The 11,057-nt window shown below is 44.0% G+C and overlaps 1 protein-coding gene across 1 annotated transcript in view; it reads left to right on the forward strand.

Annotated features, from left to right (window-relative positions):
* The window catches only part of LOC149227434 (large ribosomal subunit protein eL8y-like), a 77,699-nt gene extending 67,532 nt beyond the window's left edge, over positions 1–10,167 (forward strand). The window contains exons 2-5 of the mRNA XM_089380504.1: positions 9,309–9,396; positions 9,494–9,649; positions 9,858–9,948; positions 10,036–10,167. Coding sequence (XP_089236630.1) covers positions 9,309–9,396; positions 9,494–9,649; positions 9,858–9,948; positions 10,036–10,167 — 467 coding nt within the window. The remainder of the gene's footprint in view (positions 1–9,308; positions 9,397–9,493; positions 9,650–9,857; positions 9,949–10,035) is intronic.
* The last annotated feature ends 890 nt before the right edge of the window (positions 10,168–11,057 follow it).

Here is an 11,057-nt window from a genome sequence, read left to right on the forward strand (position 1 = left end):
TGATATAGCTGAACAGGTGTTTGGAGGGGCGGGGATGGGACACATGAAGCAAACCGCTCGAGACATGCGACCATTTCCGAATGTGGAGGGAGAAACGAAGAGCGATGGTGGTGATCTGACCAAGGGAGCTCTTCGAGAGACATAGTTTCTATGATGGCCTCATCGGAGGGAAATGTTTCCTTCAGTGGATCCGAAGTGGCCTCATTCCCCAACCAAGGGAAATGATCATACGAATCGAGAACACTGCTTAGAAAAGCAGGTTCAGGAGGGGGAGTCAATGCAGCGACAATCTCGATGTAGTTGAGCTCGGCAGGACTCAACGGCATCATATCACCCTAAGAGTCTTCCTGATTCAAGGGAGGAAGAACCCATGGATCAGAACGTACTGAAATCATGTTGACAGGGGCGAGATTCGGAGGTGGGAGGGGGAAGACCCCCATTAAAGCGGGATCTTTGAACAGTCCGGCACCCACACTCACTAATGACTTGGAGGTATGCTCCACGAATGGTACATTACCCTCAGAAGAAGAAGAAAAAAAGGAGAGCTAGTCCACCGTGACGATCTTCCCTTGATGAGGGAAGCGAACGACACAGAACAAGGAGGAAGCCACGGCTTGCATGGCGTATGTCCAGCTTCGTCCAAGGAGAAGGTTGTAAGTGAGATTAGCGTCAACAACTTCGGCCTCCACCTCTACGGTCTTCCCTTCTAAAGAGATAGGCAATCGTTGGAGGATACCATATGGACGAGATTCTCTTCCATCGAAGGCTTCCAGGGTCGTAGGAGACTGGCTCAAAGCAGGAGAACCAATAGCCTTCCAGCAAGCAACAGACATGATGCAGGTTGAGGCACCCTCATCAATAACTGTACGATGGATCGTTTTGCCATTGATGATGACCTGTATAAGGAAAGCCACTTGGGGAGGCAGTCTCTGTGCGAAACCCTCGAGATCGAAAGAAATTAAATCCGAATCTGCCGGGTCGATGCCACCAATAGCTGACAGCAAGGACTTCCTCTGGGAGGGGCAGCTCTGGAGGACTTCTAACGCGGACATAGCAGACGGAGCCTGAGCTAAGTCCTCGACAATGCTATAGTACTGAGCAGCACGAGCATTGGGGTTATAAGATGACTTCCTGAGTACACCTTTGGGAGGGGGTCGGGGGATCGTCTCAGTGCTGGGCCGTTCGATGTGAAGGGGACCAGAACTGGACGGATGAGCACTGGAGGGAACCTCCGGCTCTTTCCCGGCTTGAGATGGATAATCTTTCGCTCGAGTTGAAACATGGATGGGAATCGTTCCAGCCATGAACACTTGGGAACCGAACGAGGAAGAGGATTGAGACAGATCTGCCACCATTTGAGTCTGTTGGGAAGGGAAAGGCTCTTTAAGCACAGCAGGAGGCCCAGGAGCACCTTTCAAAAGTCGACTAACTTCGGACCGCCTCGGGCAGTCCTTGGTGTAGTGATCCTCATCACAGATGAGACAAGGATACTTAGGTTTTCGCTTAGCTCCTTCCTCGGAGGGAGGCTTAGGGGGATCCTACTTGGGCTGTCCAGATTTATCTTTAGCCTTCCCTTTCTTTTTCCCTTTTGAGGATTTATCCGCCGCGGTGGACTGAACGGCGTTTACCTCGGAGGTACTCCCAGAAATTGATTGGCCCTGAGAAGCATTTTCGTTAGAAGTGTTCTGTTTCTGCTTCCCAGGGTTCGCGGCCGATTTCTTTGATGACGAATTCACAGAGCCAATGACTCCATCAACAGAGGGTTAAGGCGGAGCCTTGGACTGTCCAGGCCTCGGGGCATCTGGAAAATACTCATATAAAGTACCCGACTGAGAGTACACTAAGTCGAGGTACTGAGCTCGCGCGATCGCTTGCTCTTCAGTTACACACGCCCCCATCGCGATGTCTTTTGCAATCTTAGGGACAAAGGAAGTCGTGAACCAATCGGTCAGGAGTTGATCAGGAATCCAAAAATTGATTTGACGACGACGCCTTCTCCATTCATGTATATGATCAGAGATGTGCGTAGCTGTATCTTGTTTGAGAGACGTGAGGAGATGTGTCCCAGTCTCGTACCGAATGGGTAACTGAAAATGAGTCAAGAAGGCCATAGCCAACGAGTTGAAATCTTAAAACATGCCGCGATTCAGTTCGATGTACCACTTAGCGGCTGAACCAGTGAGAGTTCTTTGAAAGAGGCAGAGCCGGATAGAGTCATCAAGACATGAGTTCGATGAACACCAAAGGTGATAGGTCATTACATGGGCCTGAGGATCTTCACCAGCTTTGCCATCAAATTTTGGACAATCACCTGGTATTTTGGTTGGAACTGGTGGCCAATACGGATTATGCAAAATAGGATCATTTGTTAACTTGGACACATCAGGAAGTTCCAACGTTGCTAAGAACGATAACTGAAGGTTAAAGGACATTTGTGGCTGCGGATTCGAGGCAGTATTAGGGTTCCAACCAGGTGGTGGTTGCCCCCATGGGCTCTGTCCAGATGGATCGGGCCCGAAAGGACCTGGTGCATAGGGACCTTGCCCATAGGAGTTCTGTCCATACGGATTCTGGCCATATGCGGACAGTTGTCCCTGTGTCTGCCCCCCAGCTCCCCATGTATTAGCAACTTGCCCTACAGGTGCAGCATACTGATAATTTTGGTAAGGAGTGACCTGTGGTTGTTGATAATTTTGATAAGGAGCAAACTGAGTTTGCCCCTGGGGTTGCTGGTAGCCATATGTCTGCTGGGCCCCATACTGAGCCTGATAAGGAGGCTGCATCTGGTAAGAAGGTTGAGGCTGTGGCCCACCTTGCATTTGATAACCCATTTTAGTTTGAGGCCCAGAATAATGTCCTTGAACCGGTTGGGCTTGGATCATCTAGCCCGAAGGTTGACTTGGTTGGGTTTGGGATGGACCTGCCTGCCTAGAAGGATGAACTTGCTGGGTGCCAAGTTGTTCGTGAACCACCAAGGGTTGTCCTTGCGGAACAGATGGCTGAGCCGGCTGGATGGCTGGTTGACCCTGAGGTTGGCCAGCTTGTCCAGATGGATGATTAGGGTGGACAGTGGGTTGGCCTTGTTGTATAGAAAGTTGGCCCGTCTGCCCCCCAAGGTGCACAGGCTAAGCAGAGGGTTGGCCTTGCTGTATAGCAGGCTGCCCCCCTGGGTGCACAGGCTGAGCAGTGGGTTGGCCTTGCTGTATAGCAGGTTGCCCCCCTTGCCCAGAAGGATGCATGGATTGAGCAGTGGGTTGACCCTGCTGAACGTAGGGTTGCCCTCCTTGCCCAGAAAGATGACCAGACTGGGCAGTAGGTTGGCCCTGCTGTAAGTAGGGTTGCCCCCCCTGCCCAAGAGGATACCCTTGCTGGACTGCTGGTTGACCTTGAGGAGTGTAAACTTGCCCAGCTTGTCCAGATGGGTACCCCTGCTGGAAACCAGGTTGGCCTTGTTGGATGTAAGGCTGCCCTGGTTGTCCAGTTGGGTAACCTTGCTGGGTACCAGGTTGCCCTGGGTAACCAGAAGGTTGACTCTGATAGGAAAACGACGGACCACCAACGGCCGAGGGTTGTCCCGGGTAGGGTTGTCCCTGCGGGCCCCCAGATTGTCCTGGGTAAGGCGGGCCATAAAGTGGTTGCCCTTGAGGGGTTTGCACATAAGGTGGCTGGCCTTGATTTGGCGGTCCTTGAGGCTGCCCAGGGGTGACCTGGCGCCCACGAATTGTATGAGTAATGGGGTCATAAGTAACGTCGAATGGTGTCGAGACTTCAACGTAAGGTTGACGAGGCAGGGATTGAACGAGCTCGAGATACTGACCATTAGCATCATAATAGAAGAGTGGACCTTGGTAATTTGGGTCCACAATGGGTTGCCCATGGGCATCATACGGCCCTGCTCCTGGAACAGCACCAGAAGAGGGTTGAGGACTCTGCGTAGGATCAACAACTCCAGAAGAAACCTCTGGCTAGCCCTGACTGTGAGAAGGACCAGCACCATCGTTCATAGACGAGGACGCTGACACGACACTAACGACCGGAGTCGAGTGCGCTACACAAATGGTTGGAATGGTAGGAACTGAGGTAACAGGCGTATTAAGAACTGAGGTAACAGGCGTATTAAGAGGTCGCGAAATAAAGGGCCCCGTGGTGGCAATGAGACTAGGATCCCATATAGTCGTAGAAGTAGTTCTAGCAGCTATCCTATCCCTCACTGACTGATATCGTGGAGGGAGTGGAGAAGTAGCTGGGATCAGAGTTTCAATGTCCGACACCACGGGTGTCTCACCTGCGCTGGGAGATGTCTCATCCATGTGGGAAGTGGACATCGGAGACGACATACCGCAAGGAGTACGAGGGGTATGGTCGTTGTCAGGCTCCCAGATAGGATTCCAATCTTCTATGTAATCTTCGTCGCCTGGGGCACGTACGTTGATAGGCTGGATACTCGGGACAATAGGAAGAGTACCGCTTACAACTGGTATCTCAGGAGCAACAGAAGATGGAGAACCTTGATCACTCGGACCGGGAGTTGACGGGTCAGCCAGGATGACAAGACCCCTCAGAAAACCTAAAGGAAACTAACGATAAAGACCCTACTCAAGCTAACGCACACAAGATCTAACCAGGTGATGTTATCGTGGCCGAATAAATTTTTAAGACATAGGAACCAAACTTGACCTTTTCATGTTTCAAGAGTCGAGAAAAGGACGAAAAGATGACTCCAGTCTCCTTCGAATGTTTAATGAGCACGAAGTGACAAGACGCTCACAGGCACCTTTTCTTTTAGGGAGTCCGAAAAGGATCAAAAGTGACTGCTCTGGAGACTCTAGGTAAAGGGTTTACCAAGCGATCCGTAAAACTGCTTATACACCTTAGCAATCGTATGAAAGCCAAGGAATTTCCGTACTGCAGCCAATCTTCCCGAATGCTGTGTTCGGTGCGTTACGGTTCACAAGGCGGCAGACTTGGCTTCCTATGGATCAAGGATAAAAGCCTAGTGGGGTCTCCCTATATACGGGACGGTACGTGGGAGCGCAGTCCGTGTTAGACCACTATCGAATCACAGAAGGAGGAATCACCCAACCGTAATGTGAAACAATAGTGACTATGTTTAAAGACACCGGAACACATCTCTAACCTAGACCTCTAGATGTTTGTGTTTAGTTCCAACGCATTTTTAGGTTAATTCAGTTCATTTTATGGTTGATCTTGAATTTAAGTTTCGATTTCAGGCCCTATCGTGTGATCTCTCACAATTACCTAGATGCAAGCTACATGCCAAAGAACACCATTTCGTTCGATGAATTCTAACTATGAGAAGGTTAAGAGCTTTCAATCAAACAAAATGAACTCAAACAATCAAACAATCTAATGTAGCTAATGACAAAGAAATGAGACTTTTCTTTTGAGAATGAAAATTAACAAAATGCTCTTCCTTTGATTAACTATTGAATGCAAAAGATATTAGTTCGATTTCCTTTTCAATGGCACGATACACTTGCAATGAATTTTGAGAGATAGCAACACCGAGCAAAGAAAACAAAAATCACTCAATGGAACACACAACAAGCGTGAAAAGAGCTGGTGAACCCAAGCAATTGTAATCTATGTCTGGGCGGCGAGGAGTGACCGAAACAACCGAAGGACTGGTTCGAAGACAACCACCTAAACAACCAAGCAAAGAAATCAAAAAGGAAAGGTTTCCGCAGTAGCAAAGGCAAGCAGCAACAAACTTTTGCGAACAAGTGAACAAGCGAACAAAACCAGGTCAGTCCAGTGGAAACTGGATGATGGCACTAGGTCACGGGACACAAAAATGAAATTCGTTCGACAAGGCTTTGCAAGCAAGTGTGAAACAGTTCAAACAATGAATATCAAGTCACAAACCAGGTAGAAAGAGCTGGAGATAGTCAAACCAACAGGCTCAGGAGGTAAAACTGAGACAAATTCAATTTTACAGGATCAACGCGGGTAGCGCTCAGCAACTGTGCGCTGACACTAGGTCACGCGTAGCAACTTGGCGCTGTCAGCGTGGAAGGACACGGATTAAGCGCGCTGGTTCGATTTCAGAACCGTCGCGACTGTTATACGTACAAGCGCGATGACAACAGGTTTAAAGAAACAACTATGCGCTGTCAGCGCAACTGTTTTGATATAAACCGCGCTGAGGTTAAAAAAGAGGCAAAATCAAGCCAAAGACTCCCAAACCAAGGCCAGAACTCTTTAAACAATTTATACACCTCCCAGACTGAACCAGGAAGGCTGAAAACAGAGAACCAATCTCCAATCTCGAAAAGAGAGAACAATTAAACTCAAACACAAAAATGGACACAAGAGACAAAAGGCTGAACTCCCCAGCGGAGTCCCCAAATTGTTGGAGAGGCAAATCCCCTCTACTGATAGAGGCGATCCCTACTAGCCCAGAATGGGTCTAGCAACAATCAGTCAATGCTACTATGCAAGTTCCTAATTGCAATTAAAAGGTAGGCAAAGGACACCTACTTGGATTCCAACGCTATTGTTTGATGAAGAGATGCCACCCTCGCTCCTTCGCTCTGGCTGGTCACGATCCTCCGCGATCTCCGCGAATAGATACCTGCACACACGAAGAGAAGACAAACGCAAGCGTGAAATCTAATAAAAGCAACTATACATCAGTCAGAAAGGATGTAATTCACATAACCATTGCAGAGACAAATGAGAATGGAACAATAATAGTAGTCATCTATTATTAATCAATAACAGAGAAGAGTACAACCAAATGTTCTGATGTCGATATCCTTCTCAGGAGGGTCCAGTCAGCAAGTCTCTTAAGCATTCACCTTTGGAAATGAATCTCCCAAGACAAGAAACTCTCTCTCTCACACAAGCAACACAACACAACCTTCCCTAAGCTATCAAGCACTTCCACACTTATCACACCAACTACCTATAGTAGCAGCAATCTGAGCACTATAAGCTCCACACAATCCAAACTATTCCAAAAACTCCAAACTAGCTGCTCATGGTAATGGTAGAGGTTTATATAGGAGAAGGAGTCTCCTTGAATGGTGGAAGGATGAGCTTATCTCCAAGGGAAGTGGTTTCAAAGGGTCGAACAGACATGCCATAGGAGGGAGGCGATATTCACAAGGCCAACAACCAAGCCTGTAGTTATCTGGAAGGCTGGCTGTTGGAACAAATTCGCCCAAACTGGATCAGCGCGGGTGCATAACTGGTCTGGCGCGCTGACGTCGCAAGGCAATAACGGTCAAGCTGTTGTCAGCGCGGGTCAATACAAACAGAGGCTGCGCTGGTCATGAAATTCGACTAGCACGGAAAAGTCGTGTGCTTCCGCGCTGGCAGCGTACGCGGTCTGTTATGAAGCGCCAGTAAGCGCGAGTATTTTAGAAACAGACGCGCTGATGATGAAAACTTTAGAAAAGTGGGTTTTTGGCTAGTTCAGAAGGCATGAACTTGATTATTGTGAACTCCTGACACAATAGGGTGACTGACAGGGAGACAGTGAACAATTACTGCGTAACACCCTGAGGCAAGTGTCATTGAGGAAGATTTTGGAAGCTTCCTGGGTTTTGCCACATGTCAACTCTCACTCAGCGTAGGTAGCCAGTGTTGTCTTTGACATTAAGCGCAGGTAGCCAGTGTTGGCTTTGACATTCAGCGCAGACAGCTAGTGGAGCCACTGAATTGATCCTGAATTGACTTGTTTTTGAGCAGTTTCTGGTGGAGAACTTCTGTGAATTGCTGTGGTTTGTTAGCCTTGTTCCTCTAGGGGTAGGAACAACATTTTTAGGGACTTTGGATCCCTTAGATTATGGACATTTCATGCTCAATGCTGTAAGGCACAAAAATGTCTATAACACAGATGTAGATTGGGCAAGGAGTCCATCAGATCGGAAGAGCACTTCAGGAGGAATTTTCAACCTTGGTTCAACTTCGGTTTCTTGGTATAGCAGGAAACAGAGGTCAGTTGCACTTAGCTTAGTAGAGGCTGAATACATGGCTACCAGTCAGGTAGCATGTGAGGCCATTTGGATGTGGAAAATTCTAGTTGGATTGTTTGATCAGAGGATGGATCTAATTGTGATCTATTGCGATAATCATAGTTGTATCAAACTCTCTGAGAATCCAGTATTTCATGACAGGTCCATTCACATCGATATCCGGTATCATCATCTTCGAGACTGTGTGGTCAAGAGGATCATGTTGTTGCTATATGTTTTGATCGAGGAGTAGGATGCATATATTTTGACTAAGGCATTGTCAAAATGCAAATTCGAGTTCCATAGATACAAGATCAGGGTGACAAATAATCCCTTTCTTTTTGAGAGGCAATGTTGGAAATAGAAAAAATAAATGTTAAATATAGAAATGCTATAGATAGCATTTCGGGATACATTCCAATTTTATTTAGTCCTTGAACTAAACTTGAGAATTAAAATTAAAATTTGATCTTAGCAACTATTTGAAAAATAATTAATTAATTCATCTTGAGTTAATTAGTTGTAGAAAATCAAACATGAAGTCTATGTGAAGACATGCAACAATTATCTCTTTGATTGAGGAAATTATCCCTTAATTAAGGAGATCGGGATGAGTTGTACTTTGAGTTGTAATTAGTTAGCTCAGTTAACTGAGTTAAGTCCAGATAGATTAGTTCCAACATTTTTTGGATCTAATTGTGAGTTCAGTTAGTTAATGCATGCATGCATGTAATTAGTGTACTTCGAATAACTGAATATTCTCTCATAAATAACTCATGCATGTCAGTTCAGTCAGAGACCTAATTGAGATCAGAGGATGGGACATTGTATTATCAGTTGCAGGAATATTCCCTTGCAGATATCTCTTTCATGCAGAAGGAATTCATTCCTTGAGGATTGCGCAGTTATTTCTGAGTTCGATGAGTTTTGTGAGAGGTGAATTCACACAGGTGGCAGCCAGAGGACCTAGGAGAAACTGTGCAAGGAAATGGGAGGCTTGGAGGACTAAAGGAAGGCATATGTTGTGTCTATTCTGTCTATGAGCAGCATTAAGGGATTGTACTAAGAGCTAGATAGCGTGTGAAACAAAGCTTTGTGTAATACAAAGATATTTCCACTTGTATGATATTACACATAGCAGGGTTTTTAGCTGAGGCTTTCCCCAGAGTATTCTTCTTTGTTCATGTGTCATTGATTTCTCATTCTCTATTATATGAGTTCTATGTGATCTTGCTCAAAATCGGTTAAGCTTCTGCAAGTTTGTTTGTAGAAGTAGATCAAGCATGTTGCTTTAGTATATTGCTTTATAAGGTGATCAAAAGTGAGAAATTCTACATGTTGAAGTGAAGAAACCTATTGTTATGAAATATGTAATTAATCAAGTAACCTACCTAATTGAGCAAGTATTGCAATTGTAATTGTAATTGTTTCTCCAATATGCATTTTAACAGAGCTCTTTGTTTTTGGGGTATTTTTATGTATTCCTCCAACAAATTATTTCTTCTTCTCAGTCATGATAAGGAATATTTGTATGTGTGTATTAAAGCTAAATTGGTAGTCATTGCACATGATATCGATCCAATTGAGTTGGTAGTATGGCTTCCTTCACTTTGTAGAAAAATAAACATCCCATATGCAATTACCAAGGGCAAACATCTTCTTGAGGGGTATGCATATTTATAACCTTTATTAACTGTTTTTGAGCATGACAGAGTTCACATTAGCTTAAATTGTAAATAATATGTGATTAATTTTCATGGGAAACTAATATGCCTTCTGCACTATGCAATTTTTTATTGTAAGTAATATGTGATTCCTTTTCATGGAAAACTGATATGTAGAACTTCTGCACTAAGAATTTTTTTTTTTTTGCAGATTGTGCACAAAAGAAACAACAACCTTGTGCTTGACTTATGTGAAGAATGAGGACAAGAAGGAATTTAGCAATATTGTTGAGGAAATAAAGGTGCGCATAAGTTATTATAAGTCACTATGTTTTACTCATCAAACAATGCCACATAAAATCAAAATTATAAATTAACTCTTCTTGCAGGCTAACTACAATGACAAGTTTGATGAGTATCGGTCACAATGGGGTGGTGGCATTATGGGAACCAATTCTCAGGCAAAAACAAAGGCCAAGGAAAAGATTTTGGCTAAGGAAGTAGTAAAGAGGCTCGCTTAAGAATAAATCCTCGGAATATTTGTTCAATGTTGAAATTTTTATTCGATTGCCTTATGTATTTTGTTGCAATTTGATTTATAGGTATATTAACATAATAAAGTTTGTACTAAGGAATTATCTAAAGTCAATTTTAGCTTAAGGCTTAGAAAACTTGTCCATTTTTCAACTAGATAAATTGTTGAGTAAATAATATATCATACACATTCATTGGCCTTATGCATTCTCTACAACCTTTTGTATGTTGTGATGATGATATCTTCATTTTTTCTTTTGTTATGTTATTGTTGTTGATATATATTGCTATATACTTTTAAGTGTGTATAGTGTTTAAATATGTATGTAGCTATCTATTTTTGGTTTTGTGTGCCTTATTTTGACGTGCTAAGAACTATATACTCAAATCTTGTAGCATGGGTTTATATGAACTTTCATATATTTTACTTTTTGCACTATGGTAAAAGTATCTAAATTGAATTACATTTTCCTTTCTAACAAAAGTATCTCCATTGAATGACATTTTCCTTTCTAACAAAATTATCTCCATTGGATGACATTTTCCTTTCTAATGTTTTAGAATTTATTGTTCCTTGATTAGAAGATGGTTTACCCTAGCATGAAATTACTTGAAGGCTCTATGTTTGATTCCAAGACATTTTCTCTTTCTTGAGATGGTCTTATTTTTATTAAATTATATATTTTTATTTTTGAAGGTGTTTTGTCTGCGTTTGGAATAATAATTAATCTAATAATGCTTGCAAGTCTTCTACACCTACTTCCAATATGTTGAATGAGAATCTAGCTTGACATTGAGCTATACTTTGTTAATTTAGCTATCTATCCACTCATTTCTCCATTGTGAGATTTTGTTACTACAACAACCTTCTTCCAAT

Source organism: Pinus tabuliformis, chromosome J, assembly GCF_031772625.1.
Source record: "Pinus tabuliformis cultivar Carrire ecotype Pingquan chromosome J, CPIR1, whole genome shotgun sequence".
Taxonomy (NCBI): domain Eukaryota; kingdom Viridiplantae; phylum Streptophyta; class Pinopsida; order Pinales; family Pinaceae; genus Pinus; species Pinus tabuliformis.